Source organism: Bos taurus, chromosome 7 (assembly GCF_002263795.3).
Source record: "Bos taurus isolate L1 Dominette 01449 registration number 42190680 breed Hereford chromosome 7, ARS-UCD2.0, whole genome shotgun sequence".
Lineage (NCBI taxonomy): Eukaryota > Metazoa > Chordata > Mammalia > Artiodactyla > Bovidae > Bos > Bos taurus.
In genome coordinates this window covers 11353490-11372837 of record NC_037334.1, presented here as the reverse complement: position 1 = coordinate 11372837, position 19348 = coordinate 11353490, and the positions used below count along the sequence as shown (strand labels likewise).

Genomic DNA, 19348 nt, shown 5'->3' with positions numbered 1-19348 from the left:
CCTAATTAAAAAACCCTTCTCATTGCCTCAGATAGTCTGTAAGCTTAACAAATATATAATAACACAAGGAACATAAAGCTATGGATTCTAGCTGGAAAAACTTCAGGGCTACCAGGGTGTTAAGGACACATTAGCACCCAACTGAGACTTTCTGCTGGAGCTTGGGCTCCTTGCAGACACTTGGGGACCCTGCTGCCTGCCTGTGGATCTCTGTTTAGCTACTTGTAAATTGTGCCTCAACTTTCCTCTTCTGCAAAATGGGGATCATAGCAACATCTGCCTCAAAGGTATTTTGAGGAGTCAGTGAATTAAAATAGATAACTCTAGTTGAATCTTCTAGAGGGCTTCCATGATGGCTCGGACGGTAAAGAACCTTCCTGCAATGCAGGAGACCTGGGTTCAATCCCTGGGTCGGGAAGATCCCCTGGAGAAGGGAATGGGCACTCCAGCATTCTTGCCTGGAGAATTCCATGGACAGAGGAGCCTGGCGGGCTATAGCTACACAACTGAGCGACTAACACTTTCTTTCACTTTCTCTAGGTGAATCTGGCCTGGCTCAGATTAAGTGCTTTACAAATAATAGTGTGGTTTTTTTGTTTGTTTGTTTTAAATGATGAGATGGTTTCAGAGACAAGTCAGTCACATGATTAATTAGAAAAGGAAACAACTCTCCTATGATATGATTTCTCTATTGATTAACGCAGTGTCCATGAATCCCTGAAATATGTTTCCCACCAGGTGAAACGCTGGCCCAGAAAAGGCCAGCTCCTGGACCTCGGACCTCCACGGCCCTGGGGCCCCGCAGTTCCGCTTTCTTGGCGCCAGCCAGCCTGGCTTCCACGAAGGGCTCCTTTGTGCCCCACCCCCCGCACAGCTCTCATGTGGACTCTGGCCTCTCTGGGCCTCAGTTTCCTCATCTGGAAAACAAAAGAGGAAGTTTCTGTTAGCGCGGGAAACTGGCGTTGGAGATTCAGCAAGACAAGGCAGCCAACACAGGGTGGTCCCCGCAACGTGGGAGCCCCGAGTTATTTCTGAACGCGGCCCCTCCCCAGCCTACACGCCTCCGGCCAAACAAGGCAAGCAGGTCCTGGCAAGACTCTTCCCCGTCCCCTAGCCCCTGGGATCCGCCAGCCGTTTTACACAGGGGCCACAAAGTGCAGACACCCAAAGGGCAGGTTGTACCTTAAAGTGTGTGTGTGCGCGCCCGCGGGTGCGGCGCCCCTGGGTCTGTGTTTTCGCTCCACTTTCCTGTTGGTTTCCAGTTGCCCCGCCAGTTCCGGGGAGGGCCCTGGGCCCGCGGCTGCTCCCCCGCCCCCCTTTATAAAGGCCAGGCGGGCCTTGGGAAAGCTTGCACAGCTGCCCAGCTCGGCGGCAGAAACAGCCCTGCCCCATCTTCTGCTTCCCCTGCGGCAGCTCGGACCATGGGAGGCCCCCACGGCGGCCCCTTTCTTCTCTTTCACGGTGAGCGCTCTGGGGCCCTGAGGGGTCGGGGCAAGCGGCCAGGGAGCCCCCGGCAGCACCATGTGGTGCCCCCGCGCCCTCTTTTCCCTGGAGAAATGCGAGGTGCAGCTGGCAGCTATGGGGCCAGCCTGGAAGGGAGTCACATGGCCGGGCGTGGGGGCGGGTGCTGAGGGGGCCTGGGGCCAGGGGCCAGGCACCCCTACACGGTGGCAGGATCCCCCGGCATTTTCTAGAGCCTGTCCCTGTCTCCCAGAGAAATCTCTGAGCTTTCTGAACTGCTCCCAAAGTGGGAGACAGGTTTGGGGAAGGAGGAGGGGCAAAAAGGAGCGCTGAGACCCTCTCTATCTCTGTCTCTCTCTCTCTCACACACACACAGGTGGCGGCTCTTAACACAGGTTGTAGGGAGATCCTAGGGGGCTGGAGGACTGGGGGGCGGGACCTCTTCACTGCCAGGTGGGGGTACCCCCAACATGTCCCACACTGTCTCAGTGGCAAAATCAGCCCCAGAGACCCTCGTTCTCGCTCCCCCGGATCCAGCTGGGATTCAGCTGCAGGTGGGTGGAAAAGGTTTTACCGGCGCTGGTGGCAGGTTTGAACTTTTGCTGTGACTTCCCCAGGGCCTCCCTTCCCGCCCCACCCAGGGTGGCTCTAACGGTTATCTGGGCAGCTGGTTGCCTAAGCAACCAAGCAACAAAGAGAATGAAGAAATGGCCCTTGGGGTACCAACCCGGGCTTCCCAGGTCGCCCTGGGACGGGATTCCCCGTGCTGGCCCAGGTTGGCAGGCATAAGCTCAGTGGCTCCCGGGCGGGGAAGCTAGAAAGAGGAGTCTGTGTGGGGCACACCTGATGGAGGGGAAAGCGGTGTGTCACTGGAGCTGAATCTCACTGCCTCTGAGCCTCACTTTGCACATCTGTAAAATGGGGTAAGACCGATCTTCACCTTATTGGGCTGTGTTAAGTGAGTTCCAAAGCAAACTATTCCTAGTTTACAGAAAGAATTAAGTAAACAATATTTTTATTGGCTCAGCGGTAAAGATTCCACCTGCGATGCAGGAGATGTGGGTTGGATCCCTGGGTCTGGAAGATTCCCTGCAGGAGGGCATGGTAACCCACTCCAGTACTCTTGCCTGGAGAATCCCATGGACAGAGGAGCCCGGTGGGCTGCAGTCTATAGGGTTCAGACACTACTGAAACGACTGAGCACACGCACGTTATTATTTCACTGGCTGGTCTGGGGGGAGACTGGAGGGTCTGAGGAGGAGCAAAGAGAGGCTGCCTGTCCTGCCCCCACCCTAGGAATGTAACCGCTCAGGGCTCGCCAGGGGGAATGCAAACCAGATGGGACTGGGCACAGATGACCAGCAGCGCCTCTCCCAGCTCCTGTTTGGGCGACCTCCAAGGACCCAGATGGAGAAATTGTGGCCTGGGAGCCTCTGTGGTGGGGGAGCAGAGCCCAACCCCGCCCTGGCGGAGGGCACGGGGCTCAGAAGAGCTGTCCCACCCCCATGCAGGGTCTGGGAAACTTGACCCCATTCCACCTTTTCTGTTTAAGTGTTGTCACTTTTTGTTTTTTATTTATTTTTGGCTCTGCTGGGTCCTCACTGCTGCGAGGACTTTTGTCTAGCTGCTGTCAGCCGGGGCTACTCTCTCGTCGCGGTGCACGGGCTTCTCATTGCAGTGGCTGCTCTTCGAGGCACGCGGGCTCAGTAATTGTACCTCCCGGGCTCTAGGGCACAAGCTCAGAGGTTGTGGCGCACTTAGTTGCTCCTCGTCATGTGGGATCTTCCCAGTTCAGGATCAAAACCATGTCTCCTGCACTGGCAGGTGTATTCTTTATCACTGAACCACCAGGAAAGCCCCAGTCCCACCTTTCCCAAGCTCCTCTGTTCACCAGATTCTTCCTGAGCCTTTTCTGGGCTCCAGGCCTCAATCTGTCCATCTGCAGAATGGACACAAACAGGGCAGTTGTGAGCAGGAAGTTGGGAAATGGGGGCAAATCAGCCCAGGCTGCATAATCCTGCTGCGGTGGGGAAGGGGAGGGGCGGTGCGGCAATAATTTTGGGTCTGTCCTGCAAAGAGGAACTGAGTCCCAGCAGAGGGGGGAGCTAGCCAAGCCCTGTGACCTGAGAGGAGGACGAGAGAAATCCTCAAACGAGGAAGGGGAAGGGCATCCCAACCTCAGTTTACCCTTGCTGAGAGGGCTTCTGGGAGGGACTCCATGCCCACCGCCAACCTAAGGGTATCAAGTTTGGACCTAGGGACTGAGTGGCCAGGGGACCCTCCAGTCTGCTGACCCCTCACAGCCCTTCAAGCCGGGCTCACAATGACAGACCCCAGAATTCCCCTGGAAGCTCGCTCCAGGGGCAACGAACTGTGTGTGAGTCATGCTTTCCCTTGGCCCAGGAAGTGACTCATTCCTGCCCTTCCTCCTGCCCTATCCGTCCGCCCACTGCCCTCTTCTGGGTCTCCCTGGATTGTTGGGGTCTGTGTTGCCTCCTACAGCATTCTCAGGTGGGCAGGGACTGGGGTGCCTCCCCCAAGCCCTCCATGCTTCCCCCTGCGGCTGAACTGTCCTCCCCCTCCCTCCCCCTTTGTTTCCATCCCCGCCTCCTAATTGTTTCCCTATCTCCCTCTCAGTCTCCACATCTCTGTGTTTCTTTGTCCAATCTCAGCCACGTCTGTTTCTCTCTTGCGGAGTTCCCTATTTCTCTGTCCATCTCTCTGTTGTTGCACAGTCACTAAGTCGTGTCCCACGCTTTGTGACCCCATGAACTATAGCACGCCAGGCTCCTCTGTCCTCTAGAGTCTCCCGGAGTTTGCTCAAATCTATGTTCATTGAGTTGGTGATGCTATCTTACCATCTCATCCTCTGTCACCCTCTTCTCCTGCACTCAGTCTGTCCCAACATCAGAGTCTTTTCCAATGAGTCGGCTCTTCCCCTCAAGTGGCCAAAGTTCCTGGAGCTTCAGTTTCAGTCCTTCCAATGAGTAGGCAAGGTTGACTTCCTTTAGGATTGACCATCTCTCTCTATCACTGCCTGAACTTCTGCCTTTGTGTTTCTCTCCATTTGTCTCTCCTCTTCTGTCTCCATCTCTCTCTTTCTCCCTCTCTCTCATCTCTATTTTTTCTCCATGTCTTCTTGTCTGTCTCTCTTTGGTGAATCGTAAGGAGATCCCCATCTCTAAAGGCCCTGATGACTTGAAGAGGCCCTGAGAATGGGGTGCCCCTGGGTGGTAAGTACAGCCAGAGAGGACCCCCTTCCAGCAACACCCCCAGTGTGAACCCACAGCATCTTCCTGTGCACTGGGGTGGGGGCAGGGGCAGCCCAGGGTTAAATGTCACCACTGGGTCCCAAGAAAGCCATCAGGACTGACCGACACGGGTGTGGGGTGGGTGAACCTGTGTCCCTGAGGAAGGGTATGGGAGCTGGAGGATCTTAGATTCAGTGTTGGGGGTGGAATCTGAGAAAACTGCCTGATCCAGCCCTCTCCTTACATAAAGAAACGTTATCCAGGGAACTGTACTCAACATTCTGTGATAACCTCTATGGGAAAAGAATCTGAAAAAGAATGAATATATGTACACGTATAACTGAATCACTTTGCTGTTCACCTGCAATTAACCCAACACTATAAATCAACTGTACTCCAATATGACTTAAAGAAAAGAAACGTTGATGACAGTACACTTTGGTGCACCAGGCGATATCTGCAGGCTTAATTCTCACAGTATTCTAGGAAATGGGTCCTGTCATCATCCCCACTCCACAGAAAGGGAAGCTGAGGCTCTGAGAGATGAGGTCGCCTGACCACAGTCTGAGACCTGGGGCTGCCTGGCTCCAGTCTGATTACTGAGCTGCTGCCCACACCGGTCCCCGGGAGCTGGGACCCCCTGGTGCTTGGAACTCTTCCTCATCCCTCAGTTTCTTTCTCTTTGGCTGTGCTTCGTCTGTGTTGCTGGGCACAGGCTTTCCCTAGTGGTGGCTCACGGGAACTGCTCTCTAGCTGTGGTTTGTGGGCTTCTCATGGTGGCGGCTTCTCTTGTGGAGCACAGGCTCTAGAGTTCTCGGGCTTCCGTAGTTGTGGCACATGGGCTCAGTTGCTGCGTGGCATATGGGTTCTTCCCAGACCAGGGATTGAACCCATGTCTCCAGCATTGGCAGGTGGATTCTTTATCACTGAGCTACGAGGGAAGCCTGCCATCCCTCAGTTTCTGAAACCCACCTCCAGGTGACAGGTGGCAGATCCCCTGGCCATGGGTGTTCATTCGCAGGCAGATGCCACGTACCCACTTTCTCCTTGAGCAACAGACAGAGACACAGAGCCCAAGCCTGGGAGGGGCTGAGAGCCCTCTCTTCCTCGTTTGCGTTACTCTGGGGACTGCATCTGCCCTTCCCTGCCGGTGGCCCCTCTGACGCCCCGCCCTCTCTGTTCCAGTGTTGTGCTTCTTGCTGACTCTGTCGGAAGTTGGATCCCAGAACAGCAAGGGTGAGTCTGCTGGGAGCAACGTGGTCCACAGCTGGAGCCTGGGGAAGGGGCCCTAGACTTCCACCCGCACCGCTCAGCCCAAGCAGGAGACAAACCCGTTACAGGGGGAAGGCCAGGGTCACGCCTCCCCAACACCCCGTCTCCTGGAGTTGATCCTGTCCCCGTCCCCAGCCCCTGGCTCTGCCCTCACCTTCTGACCAAGGTCTCCATCCCCACAGCCTGCGCTCTGCCGTGCCCTCCAAACTCCTCATGTGTCAATGGCACTGCCTGCCGCTGCGCTCCAGGATTCATTTCTTTTTCTGGGGAGATCTTCACCGACCCCTTGGAGAGTTGTGACGGTATGGCAGCTTGGGGGTGATGGTGTGACATGCAGAGATTGTGGGGTACAGTCCAGTGTTTCTGGGGGACATGGGTGTTGCTTGGGGGCCTCAGCCTTTGTCCTCAGGTCCATCATCAAGGACAGAAAAAAAGAGAAAGGAAAAGATATGGAGATGGACAGACGAGACATGAATACACATGGCTTCCTAAAGAGAGCACAGCTGGGTCTCCAGGAGTCTGGAGTCTGTGCCTCAGTTTGTCCTTTCAGGACTGAGGAGGGGGACACAGGGCTTCTACCCACACCCCAGTTCAGCACTTCCCACTGTGTCTCAATCCGGGGTGACAGCCAGAGGGCCAAGAAGAACAGAGCTGATTGCACAAGCTTTAGGAATGGCTTGCTCCAGCCACAGCCCAGTCTCAGCAGTATGGCCTAAGAGAGTCTAATTCTTTCTAAAAGTATACTGATTAAACTTGAGGCCCAAAGCTGGGGAGTCAGGTAGGGGTTGGGAATCTCTGCACTGACCAAACTCGTGTCTTTGGGAGGTGACCCCTTGCCCTGTTGTGTTCCAGACATCAACGAGTGTGGCCCACCCTCACCAGTGGACTGTGGAAGTTCAGCAGACTGCCAGAACACGGAAGGGGGCTACTACTGCACATGCAGCCCAGGCTATGAGCCTGTTTCTGGGGCAATGATCTTCCGGAATGAGAGTGAGAACACATGTCGAGGTAAGAATGAGACTGCGCTTCCCGCCTCTCATTCTTGAGGTTTGGGGCCTCAAATGCTGAGTCCTTCCTGCAGCATCCTGGTTACAGGTGTGGCACCCAGGTCTGCGTTAGGAAAGGTGTACCTATGCCTGTGCCACTTGCACGGAGAGGCGGGGTGGCATGATGAACCAGGGGCCCAGGTCCTGGCTTTGCCCCCTGATCGCTCTGTGTGTGACACTAGCCAGGATACTGATTCAGAAATCACTGTTTGGGACTTCCCTGGTGGTTCAGTGGTTAAGAATCCACCTTGCAATACACAGGACGTGGGTTCAATCCTTGGCCAGGGAACTAAGATCCCCTATGCTGCACAGCTCAGCCAAAAAAAAAAAAAAAGAGGAGTCATTAACATGTGAGATGTGATAATGTAATTGTGAGTTTATGCTTTAAACAAACAAACAAAAAGAGTGTCTTTTACAGATAACAACAAAAGTAGCTTTGCCTTTTACTAACTGTGTGATCTTGGACAAGTTACTTCACTGCCCTGTCCCTCAGTTTACCCATCTGTAAAAAGGGGGTGACAGTGGTGTTTACCTCATAGAGTTGCTGGGGTATAAATAATAATAATAAGAATAACAAGGCACAAAACAGTGAGGGCCGTTGGCATTTTAAATTATGGTCATCATGATCTAACTCACCCTCTCCAGGATGGGCATCCCTGGGGGCTGTGCCCCAGGGTGGGTGCTCAGGAGCAGCTGTCCTGTCCACTCCCTCACCAGGGACCCAGGAGGAGCCTGGCCTCCATACATCACTAGGCTTTGCCCCCTTTCCAGTGGGAGAAGATAGGCAGGGGAAGGGGCAGAGGAGACCAGCAGTGGGCAGACAGGACTCCAGAGAGGGCTCCATGAAGATGGTTAGACCTGAATACAGAGGATGGGGAGGGGAGGAAAGGGAAGGTGGGAGGTGAGAAGGGGCTGAGCCCAGGATCCAGAGGACTCTGAGGAGGGTCCTTTGACCCACTCTGCTGCACAGAGAAGAGCCCGCAACCTTGGTCCCAGCCCCTTCCCTCCTGCCCTGCAGATAGAGGGAGGCACAGCCTCACAGGGAAGAGGGGTCCTGCATCTGTGGGGTCTCTGCTGGTTCACAGGGTCCTCTGTGGGTGGATGTTGTGCTTGAAACATGTGGCCTGGCCAGAGCCTTCACACGAATAGGGAAAAGTTCCCTGTCATCCCATTGAACCGTGTGTTTGGGGAATGGAGTGTGAGCTGGTTTTCACCTGCCTCCTTGGCTGGATACCCTTGTGCAGTGACCAGCCTGCACAACAGTACGTGGTGGTCGTGGATCCCACTCAGTATCTGGACTGGGTGTGCCGCCCACCCACTGTTGTGAGTTCCTCTAGAGACAGGCATGAACAAGAGCGAGTTGGGAGAGGGACCTCCAAGGGCCTCAAGGAGGGTGCCAGGCAGAGAGCAGCCTACTGACTGGGACTAAAGCCTGCCGCCTGAAGACCTAGCTCTCTGGTGGGCTCAGCTGGACTGTCTGTGCAACCCCGTCTCAGCATTCCAGCCTTTGCTGCACCTAAGCACGTGTCATCCGTGTCCAGGCCGTGGGGTCTGCTATGGGCAGAAGACCGGGGCTGCTCCCTGGCTTCCTCATCCCACTTTCTCTGGCATCAGAGGGCCATCCTGTGCATCTACCTGGTCTCCCAGCCCTCTATGAACCCCAAGGCTCAGAACCTCTGCAGAGGGGCTCTTCTCAATGTTCAGAACATCCACCCCACTGCCATGGGGGTGACATTCAAGGTACTCAGTGCGGTCACAGCACCATGTGTCCCAGAACCGTATCTGTCCTCTTCGCCATTGTTAATGACTGCTGGAAGGACACCTGCCCCCACTGGGGCCTCTGACCCAGGGTGAGTCCACCCTGGGTTGTGGTGGACTCTGGGGACCTGTCTAGAAATGCTGAAGGAGGAGATTCAAGGAACAGTCCACTGTCCCCGGCTGGCCACGCCCCTGGCCCAGCAACCTGCCTGGAGAAGACGCCTTCTGTCACCCTGACCCTACATCTCAGCTTCTCAGCCTCCATCTATTTCCCCGCCCCACCCAAGGCTCCACCCTGACCCTCCCCAGTAATTGCGGTTCACAGACCTGAGGCAGTTCTGATGACCGAAGCCCGGGAGGATGTTGTGTCAGGGGTGTCCCAGGGTGACATCAACCCCCAACCCACTGCAAGAGTCAGTCGAACAAAGAGGCTTCCATCTGGACCAGATGATGAGACGTCGTCAAAGACCACTGCCCCTGGCCTGACCCTTTACTGAGGAGACCAATCCAGGCCCCACAGTGACCCAGACCATGTCGGGAGAGAAGGTGGAGGCTGAGCCCCACCCAGCAGGATGCACAGGCCTACGTCTCTAGTGGGAGGCCAAGTGCCAAGATAGCAGAAACACCTGCCACCCTTCACCCAAGGGCACCTGCTCCCTGCTCCAGCCATCCAGCCTTTGCTCATTGTGAACTTTGCTCAGATATGGATTCTTACCACTTCCTGCCAGTCTGGGGGAAGCCTTCATGGGAATCAGAAAAAGGTACCTTCGTAGCCCCAAGGCTGCCTGGCCAGACATCAGCCCCACTGTCGAACACGGCCTGGTGCCCACTGCCCGGGTGGCCCTGACCTTTTTCTGTCATCCTCATTTTCCATGCCACTGCCCCAAAACATTGTCATTGAGCAGCCTGACTCAGGGGTGGATCTTGGTCCATCTTCATGGAGCTGGAGCCTCAGAGTTAGCACGGACAGGAGAGTGCTGTCCTGCCGGAGTCAGCAGGATCTAAGGAGAACTCTGATGGCAGCACTCGCCCTGGGGGAGTCAGGACAAAGTCCATCACTAGAAGCCAAGATGGGCCCTGCTGAGGGAACACAGCTGTGCTTGGCTTCCAGGAAGACCCACCCAGTCCTTCGTCCAAATCCTCAGACTGGGACACAGGCAGCTGTGATGTTCCCATCCAAGCTGGGAGCTTCCCAGGGAGCCTAAGGGAGCCAGAGCTGGCAGACGGGTAGGACTTGGGCCACTTCTGGCCACATCTGGACAACAGAACATGTGGGCCACCATGCTCACCATAGGATGCCTCCGTGTGAATGAGGAAAGGCCCCCACTCACCAGGGGAGAGAGAGTGGGCCCTTCTGGATTCTTCTATACCAGAAAACGTGGCCAAACTCCATGCTCGAAGGCTGTCCACAGCAGCAGGTATCCATCACGCTGTCCTTCCCCTTGCAGACGTGGACGAATGTCAGCACAGACCCCGAGTCTGTAAAGGCCGCAGCGTCTGCATCAACACTGAAGGCAGCTACACCTGCCAGTGCCCACCTGGCTTGGAGTTCAGCCCAGAGGACCCGAGGCATTGCACAGGTAGAGACCCCAGGAAGAAAGAGTGAGGCAGGCCTGGAGCTGGGGAAGGAGCCGAGGCAGTTCCCAGAGCCCAAGCAGCAGAGAGAAGAGACTCGGGTTCCTGTGATGACAAGGGTCTGCCAGGGCCCTGCCTGCGGATCGCCTCCCCGAATGGTCCCACCACAGACCAGGGAGACAGCAGAGACTTCGGGCCCCAAACTTGGCTCTGTGAACATCTCCCAGACCTCACCCCTTCCACATCTGCCACATTCGAGCAGAGGAAGCTCTCACTTCCGGTTCCTAGAAGGGGAACCTTGGTCCAGGGCCCCAGAGGCAAGAATCCTTGGTCTGGAAGTCCAGCCCCTGTGACTCAGTTTCACTCCTAGTTTTTCTGCCTATAAACTGAGGACCATGGCCCCTACCACGCCCATCTTACAGGTGTTTTAAGAGTCAAGTTGCAGGTCACCAGGTGCTGACACGTGCAGTCACAGTGGGGTCCTTGGTACTGGGCAGTGAGAAGCGGAAGTGGCGGTGGCGCTGACCTTCTGGCTTTGTCCTCAGATGTGAATGAATGCACCTCAGGGAAAAAGCCATGCCACAGCTCCACCCACTGCCTCAACTCCGTGGGCAGCTATGAATGCCGCTGCCGCCCCGGCTGGAAGCCTATTGCTGGATCCCCCAATGGCCCAAACAACACTGTCTGTGAAGGTTCGGAGCTCAGATGCTACACTCTTGGAGTGTGTGTGCATGCTCAATTCGTCTTGTCCGACTCTTTGCGACCCCATGGACTATAGTCCATGGCATTATCCCAGCAAGAATACTGGAATGGGTTACCATTTGCTCTTCCAGGGGATCTTCCCGACCCAGGGATTAAACCCACATCTCCTGGGGCTCCTGAACTGGCAGACAGAGCCTTTACCACTGAGCCACCTAGGAAGCCCACACTCTTGGAGACCCACACTCAAAACATCCAATCACATATTCAGTGGCACCCGCACAAACCAAACAGAATGAATGCTGGAGGTGTCCTGCTATGCCAGGCACTAATTCTTGTTAATTAAATGTGATTAATGTGTTAATTAAATGTGAGATCTGGGGGGTCCTGGAGAAGGAGCTGGGGTACGAAGGGGAAGGCTCCCAGGGACTCTGGGCAGCAACTAATTGTTGTTCAGTTGCTAAGTCCTGTCGGACTCTTTGCCAACTCATGGACTGCAGCACGCCAGGCTTCTCTGTCCTTCACTATCACCCGGAGTTTGCTCAAACTCATGTCCATTGAGTAGGTGATGTCATCCTCTGTCGTCCGCTTCTCCTCTTGCCAGCATCAGGGTCTTTTCTAATCACGAGAAAAGATACTTCAGTATTTTCACAACTTGCCTATCTGTGGGGCTCATCTGCTGTGTGTCAGAACTCCGCACACTTCCCATAAATAACCTTAGTGTCCACCACTCGATGTGCGGACACCGGGTGGTGTCACCTCCTGGGGGACTAATATGGGAAAAAAGTGGGGCACAAGGAGGACAGGGGCCTCACAGGGCTGGGGCAGAGCCTGACCTCCTCCTTCTTGTCCCCAGATGTGGATGAGTGCAGCTCTGGGCAGCATCAGTGTCACAACTCCACCGTCTGCTTCAACACTGTGGGTTCATACACATGCCACTGCCGCGAAGGCTGGGAGCCTAAACATGGACTCAAGAATAAGCAAAAGGACACCATCTGTAAAGGTACCTGTCCTGCCCTGACCCCAGGCCCCGCCCACAGCAAACACAGACACTGCCACAGCTAATGAACTGCTGTCCTGTCCCCTGCAGAGATCTCCTTCCCCGCCTGGACTGCTCCCCCTGGAATCAAAAGCCGGGTAAGTGGCCCCAGTGGGGACCAGCGACAAAAAATCCCTCCAACCAGCTCACCCTGATCACTCATTTTCCCCGAAGCTCCCCCACCCAGGATGAAACTCTCTGACTTCCCCACCTTTCCCCTCTCTCCAGAGTCTCTCTGCCTTCTTTGAAAGAGTCCAGAAAATGAGCAGAGACTTCAAACCAGCCATGGCCAAGAAATCCATGCAGGTAAGGGCAGGACAGTGTGGGATGGCTGGAGGATGTTTCAGTGTGAATGGAGATGCCCAAGCAGAGGCCTCTGGTCAAACGCATACATCTGTATACAAAAGTCACGGATTGCTATTATTTAGTTGCTCAGTCCCTCTAGGCTCCTCTGTCCATGGAATTCTCTAGGCAAGAAGACTGGAGTTGGTTGCCATTTCCTTCTCCAGGGGATCTTCCTGACCCAAGCTGTGTCTTCTGCATTGGCAGGTGGATTCTTTACCACTGATCCACCAGGGAAGCCCACACACACACACACACACACACACACACACACACACACAAACACACATGTTTGAGAGGAATATAATGTCAATGAAATGGAGCAGTTGAGAATTCACCTTTGGAGCAAGGCCACAGAGTTCAAATACCCCTCATCCCACCCACTGCCAGTTCTTGCTGTGTGACCTCAGGCAAGTGACTCCCCCTCTCTGAACCTCAGTTCAGTTGGGAAAGCTTTAAATGAACTGATAGGAGTGAGTCTCAAAGAAAAGTGCCTGGCATACAATATAAATACTATATGTCATATGTGCTTGGCCTGGTAGAAATATTGAGCCTCTAAAAAGATTATAATAATAAACTTTTTAAAAGAGAAATATGTGAGCCCTTTATGTCATTTGGATTTTTCCAATAGCTGCATTTTTAAAATATAAAGGTTAAGAATAAATTTAAAGAGTAGAAGTATAAATGCTGGAGAGGGTGTGGAGAAAAGGGAACCCTCTTGCACTGTTGGTGGGAATGTAAATTGATCCAGCCACTATGGAAGATGGTATGGAGATTCCTTAAAAAACTAGGAATAAAACCACCATATGACCCAGCAATTCCACCCCTAGACATATACCTTGAGGAAACCAAAACTGAAAAAGACACATGTATCCCATTGTTCACTGCAGCACTATTTACAATAGCTAGAACATGGAAGCAACCTAGATGTCCGTCGGCAGATGAATGGATAAGTTGTGGTACATATACACAATGGAATATTACTCAGCCCTAAGAAGGGGCGCATTTGAGTCAGTTCTAATGAGGTGGATGAAACTAAAGCCTATTATACAGAATAAAGTAAGTCAGAAGGAGAAAGATACATATCACATACTAACCTGCGTGGAATCTAGAAAAACGGTAGGGCAGCAATGGAGAAGCAGACATAGAGAAACTCAAACAGGGGCTCCGTATCAACCTAGAGGGGTGGGATGTGTAGGGAGATAGGAGGGAGGTTCAAAAGTGAGGGGATATATGTATGCCTACAGCTGATTCAGTGTGAGGTTTGCTAGAAAACAACAAAATTCTATAAAGCAATTACCCTTCAATTAAAAAATTAATTTTTTAAAAAAAGAAGTAAGTGAAATTAAGGTGAAAATTGCATTTAACCCCATAGATTAAAACTATTATCATTTCAACGTGGAGCCATATTTCAAGTGACATCTGGGGCTCAGGGCAGCTGTTTCGGGCAGTGCAGACTTAGAAAGTGCCTGCATGCATGCTCAGTCGCTCAGTCATGTCCGACTCTTTGCGACCCGTGGACTGTAGCCTGCCAGGCTCCTCTGTCTGTGGGATTCTCCAGGCAAGAATACTGACGTGGGTAGCCATTGCCTTCTCTGGGGGATCTTCCTGACCCAGGGATTGAACCTGCGTCTCCTGCATTGGCAGGTGGGTTCTTTACCACTGAGCCACCAGAAAAGCCGCAGACTTTCTATGTCAGAACAGGGCCTGACATAATGCCAGTGCGTGATAAATGTTAAGCACTGTTGCTGTTATAATACGTGCACACAGGCACATGCTCAACCCCCTTACTCATCTTCTGGCTACTGCCCTGTCTTGATGATTCCCCTGGTTCTGTCCCCTAGGCAACCCAGGTGGTTCTCCAGTGTGTACCCCAGTTGTGGGGGTGGGGTGAGGGGATGTGAGATAGCAGGGTCCTTCGGGCCGCCCTTGTGGTACAGTAACCCAGGAGCTGTCACTCGTTACCCACAGGACCTTGTCGGGTCAGTGGATGACCTGTTGAAAAACTCAGGAGACCTGGAGTCACTGGATCAGTCTTCCAAGCACGTCACAGTCACTCACCTGCTCTCAGGCCTTGAACAGATCCTGAGGACACTGGCCAAAGCCATGCCTAAAGGCTCCTTCACCTACCGTTCGCTTGACAACACAGGTGAGACCACGTCCTCCCCAGCCCAGCCCCCCAGGACCCCCTCCCACACCCGGAGCCCCCGATCACTGCCCCCTCTCTTCTCAGAGCTGTCCCTGGTGGTCCAGGAGCAGGGGAAAGGAAACGTCACCGTGGGCCAGAGCCACGCACGGATGCTGCTGGACTGGGCCGTGGCAGCTGCAGCTGAGGAGTCGGGTAATGGCAGGCGCCCAGAGCGGGCACTCCAGGGAAAGGGAGGGAGAAGCTAGGATATGGCTAGGATACAGGAAGGATTGAGGGAAAGAGGAAAGGGGGCGACAGAGGATGAGATGGTTGAATGGCATCACTGACTCAATGGGTGTGAGTCTGAGCAAGCTCCGGGGGATGGTGAAAGACGGGGAAGCCTGGCGTGCTGCAGTCCATGGGGTTGCAAAGAGTCGGACAGGACTGAGGGACTGAACAACAGCAACACAGCTTCAGAATGTGCAGCCACAGGAAACCGAGCCTTGGGGCGGGACTCTGGGCATCATGGCAGACTAGCGAGCTTGAAGTAGACATCTTCAGAGGAAGGATGGGGCACGGAAGCAAGCAGAGCAGAAGGTAGCCAGCATGTCTGTCCCCCAGGCCCCACCGTGGTGGGCATCCTCTCCAGTCAGAACATGAAAAAATTGCTGGCCAATGCCTCTTTGAAACTGGACTCCGAGAAGCTGAAAGAGACCTACAAGAGTCCTGTCCGAGGTGCCAAGGTCACGCTTCTCTCAGCGGTCAGCTCTGTCTTTCTGAGCAACACGAACACTGAGAAACTCGACTCCAATGTCTCCTTTGCCTTCGCCCTCCATGTGAGTCCTGGGGTGGGGAGGGCAATCAGCCATACTGCTCACCCCATAGCCAAGGTCCCTGTGGTCTCTTAGCAGCCTTCGTTCCCCCACGCCATCCACTGTGCTGCTTCCTCACACGTGCCTCAGGGCCTTGACACGTGCCCTCTGCCTGGGGCACCTTTCCGCCACGATTCAGTCCTTTACCTGTCAACTTGTTCACATGTCACCTACTTGTCTAGGCCTTCCTGGACCTGCTTGTTTAAATTACAATCTAATCACACCCCACCTTTCCCCTTTGCTCTTTTCTTTCGCATTCAGCACCTGCTAACACACTATCTAGTTTACTTATTAGGTGTATTATTTTCTATCTGTCTCCCCCACTAGAATGTCAGCCCAGAAGGACAGGGATTTCTGTCTCCCCAGTTCACTCCCGGGTCCCCTGGCCTGGCACACACAATCGGTGCTCAGTAGACAAGTGTCAAAGGAGAAGCAGCCCTCTTTGGGGTCCACCCAAGCCCAGTACCCACGAGAGGGTTCCAGGCTAACTTCTATGACCGCCTCTCCCTAGGAACAGCCGGAGCTCAAGCCTCGGCAGGAGCTGATCTGTGCCTTCTGGAAGAAAGACAGCAATGGGAACGGGTCCTGGGCCACCACAGGCTGCTGGAAGATGGGCAGGGGCAATGGAAGCATCACTTGCCAGTGCAGCCACCTAAGCAGCTTTGCTATCCTCATGGCCCACTACGACGTGGAGGTGAGCAGACGGGGCCATCCTCAGAAACCCACTGTGGCATGGCTGGCTCAGGCAGAACAGACAGCTGGTTTCAGTGGAATGGTCCAAGAGGTTCCACATGGTTGCACAGACCAGATGCAGCCCCTTGCTTGGGAGCCCTAGACCTCCACATGACTCAGCAACTGAACAGAGTGGCCTGGCACTGCGGGCCTTACTTCAGCCAGTGCCCCTCTGATGGCCCACCCCTAACAAGTTGTTCAGTCATTAAGTCGTGTCCAACTCTTTCAGGACCCCACAGACTGTAGACCGCCAGGCTCCTCTATCCATGAGATTCTCCTGGCAAGAATACTACCATTTCCTCTTCCAGGGGATCTTCCTGACCCAGAGATAAAATCAGCATCTCCTAGTGGATTGGCAGGTGGAATCTTTACCACTGAGCCACTGGGGAAGCTCCATCAAGTTGTTAAATATCGCTAACAGCTCCTGAGGGATCCATAGATACACTAGGCCATGTGAATACCTGGAATGGGTCAGGCAGAGTAGGGGAGGCTGGTGGTCCAGGCCCAAGGCCCAGGAAGGACACAAATGTGGGTTTTGATGAGCTCATAGTTGTAGCGAGGTGTTGGAGAGGCAAGAGATGAGATGAAGATGAGGGTCAGAGAGGTGGGCTCATCAGTGTAGGGAAAGAAGGTTGCAGCCATTGAGGATACACGGGGGACCTTCTAAGAACTGTCTGGGTGTGTGGTGGGGCACTCATCCAGAAGAATTGGGGATACCTGCTGCACCCATGGGTGCAGGGGTGGTGGTGTTTAGGGTGAGAGAGACATAGTAAGTTTATTCAGATGTTGATGGTAGAGGAGGTGGAGGGAGATGAGCCACCTGATCAGAGTCCTGCAGGCCAGGTCCCAGGTGGGTGTGGGTGGTGGGGCCCACAAGGAGGGCAGGAAGGCCTCAGGGTACTGATGGAGTCCCACCCGCCCCATCCTGCATCTAGGACCCGAAGCTGGCCTTGATCACCAAGGTGGGACTGGCGCTGTCGCTGGCCTGCCTGCTGCTGTGCATCCTCACCTTCCTGCTGGTGCGGCCCATCCAGGGCTCGCGCACCACGGTGCACCTGCACCTCTGCATCTGCCTCTTCGTGGGCTCTGCCATCTTCCTGGCGGGCATCGAGAATGAAGGCGGCGAGGTGAGGCCCCGCCCCGTGGAGCGCCCCACTCTCACCTGGGCGCTAGACCTGCGAGGGCCTGGAGTGGAATAGCTGCGCCTACTCCCAGCTGGGTAGGGTGGTCGGCCTCCCCTCAGCGGAAGCATACGGCCCCGCCCATTCACTGCTTCTGAGTCCAGTCCCGGGCCCGCCCACCGCTGACGTCACCGCCCCGTCCCTCCGCCCTTGCCCCCGCAGGTGGGGACGCGCTGCCGCCTGGTGGCCGTGCTGCTGCACTACTGCTTCCTGGCCGCCTTCTGCTGGATGAGCCTCGAGGGCGTGGAGCTCTACTTCCTCGTGGTGCGCGTGTTCCAGGGCCAAGGCCTGAGAAAGCTCTGGCTCTGCCTGATCGGTTACGGCGTGCCTCTGATCATCGTGGGCATCTCAGCAGGCGCCTACAGCAAGGGCTATGGCCGCGAGAAATTGTGAGCGCGAGGTGGTGGGAGGGCCAGGGCTTGGGGGTTGCATGGAGCCCTTGCTCCCCTCTGGGCTTACTGGGTGCTGACCAGACCCTCCCTTCTTGCCCAGCTGCTGGTTGAATTTCGAGGGTGGCTTCCTCTGGAGTTTTGTGGGACCTGTGACCTTCATCGTTTTGGTAACTGTCTCACCTCGCCCCACCCCACACCCTTGAAAATCTGAAGCACTCGGCTCCACATTGAGCCCCTGTACCAGCTTTCTCCCTGCAAGTTCCAAGGATACCCCCTAATCTGAATTCTGTGCTCCCTGCCCAGGGCAATGCTATCATCTTTGTGATTACTGTCTGGAAACTCACTCAGAAGTTTTCTGAAATCAACCCTGACATAAAGAAATTAAAGAAAGCCAGGTGAGCAGACAGACAGGAGGGCTGACAGAAGAGGTGGGTGTGTGAGGTGGGGCCCCCAGCTGCAACTGGCTGCCTCTCTGCAGGGTGTTGACTATCACGGCCATCGCCCAGCTCTTCGTGTTGGGCTGCACCTGGGTCTTCGGCCTGCTCCTCTTCGACCCGGAGAGCTGGGTGCTGTCCTACATCTTCAGCATCCTCAACTGCCTGCAGGGCTTCTTCCTCTTCGTGCTGTACTGCCTCCTTAACAAGAAGGTGGGCTGCAGGCCAGGCTGCGGGCGGAGCTGGGCCCCTCCTCCTGTCCTGGGGCCTGTCCTCCCCTGACCTGGCCCCTGTGCCCCACAGGTGAGAGAGGAGTACCGCAAGTGGGCCTGCATGGTTGCTGGGAACAAGTACTCCGAGTTTGCCACAACCACCTCTGGGTCTGGCTCTAGCCACAATCAGACTCAGGTAAGGGCTGAGCCTGGGGTCAGGGGTGCAGGACAGAAGGCCCCCAGGTCTCTGGGCTCCGTTCTCACGCTGTGCTCCTTTCTCTCCAGGCCCTCAGGCCCTCAGAGTCTGGCATGTGAAGGCGCAGATCTGGCCAACCAGCATCTCCTGTGGCCTCAGCAGCTTTTGCACACACAGATGACCTCCTCTCCTCCCTCTATGCTCTGCTCCCTCCTGCCTCGGGCCCCACACGCACCACGGAGAGGAGGGTGACAGCCACCGTCTGGTACCGAACCCCTGAACACCCAGCAAGGGTGGAGGGTCGGACCTACTTCCTGCTGCCTCTCAGCTCCACCCCAGTCAGCACCCAGGGTAGGGGCAGCCCCCTCAAGTACACCAGGCCGGGACAGAATGAGGACTCGTGCCCAGCCTGGCCCTTTCCCGTCATCTGTCTTTGCTACAGAACAAGAGGCCAAGGTGCTGAGACTTTGCTTTTAGGTTAAGCTAAGACTGAGGCTGGGTGGGAGAGGGGCAGGGCCCTTCTCAGCTCCTTGCCGAAGAAAGCTCGTGGTACTAAGGCCCATCTGCCCCAGGGCAGAGGGTTCAAAAGATGTGAAGGCTGTGGACATTGCCTGTTTTTTTAAAATCTGTATAAACCTTTCAGTGTTGACACTTCAAGAATTAAATCTCATGTTGACACAGAAGGTGGCATGTCTTGCTGGCCAGAGGCTCACTGACCAGGCCATGGGCCCCTGGTGTCCATGAAATGCAGTGAGCTG

General features: G+C 54.9%; 1 protein-coding gene and 1 long non-coding RNA gene across 6 annotated transcripts; one reads left to right on the top strand and one right to left on the bottom strand.

Moving 5' to 3' along the window:
- Positions 1-670: 670 nt before the first annotated feature.
- Positions 671-1268, bottom strand: LOC101904822 (uncharacterized). Its single transcript, XR_235140.5, has 2 exons — positions 1183-1268; positions 671-917 (listed from the first exon to the last, which is right to left on the bottom strand). It is a non-coding gene; the product is annotated as an uncharacterized lncRNA (long non-coding RNA).
- Positions 1269-1350: 82 nt separating this feature from the next.
- On the top strand, positions 1351-19273 carry ADGRE5 (adhesion G protein-coupled receptor E5). Of its 5 annotated transcripts, XM_059887945.1 has the most exons (21): positions 1351-1461; positions 4630-4694; positions 5898-5948; positions 6167-6286; positions 6837-6992; positions 10237-10368; positions 10909-11055; positions 11919-12065; positions 12153-12199; positions 12330-12407; positions 14415-14592; positions 14677-14784; positions 15193-15407; positions 15955-16137; positions 17111-17302; positions 17519-17745; positions 17849-17915; positions 18052-18143; positions 18227-18395; positions 18486-18590; positions 18680-19273. In XM_059887945.1, the coding sequence occupies exons 5-21, from the start codon at positions 6956-6958 to the stop codon at positions 18707-18709; spliced, it is 2154 nt and encodes a 717-aa protein (XP_059743928.1). In that variant the 5' UTR covers positions 1351-1461; positions 4630-4694; positions 5898-5948; positions 6167-6286; positions 6837-6955; the 3' UTR covers positions 18710-19273.
- The last annotated feature ends 75 nt before the right edge of the window (positions 19274-19348 follow it).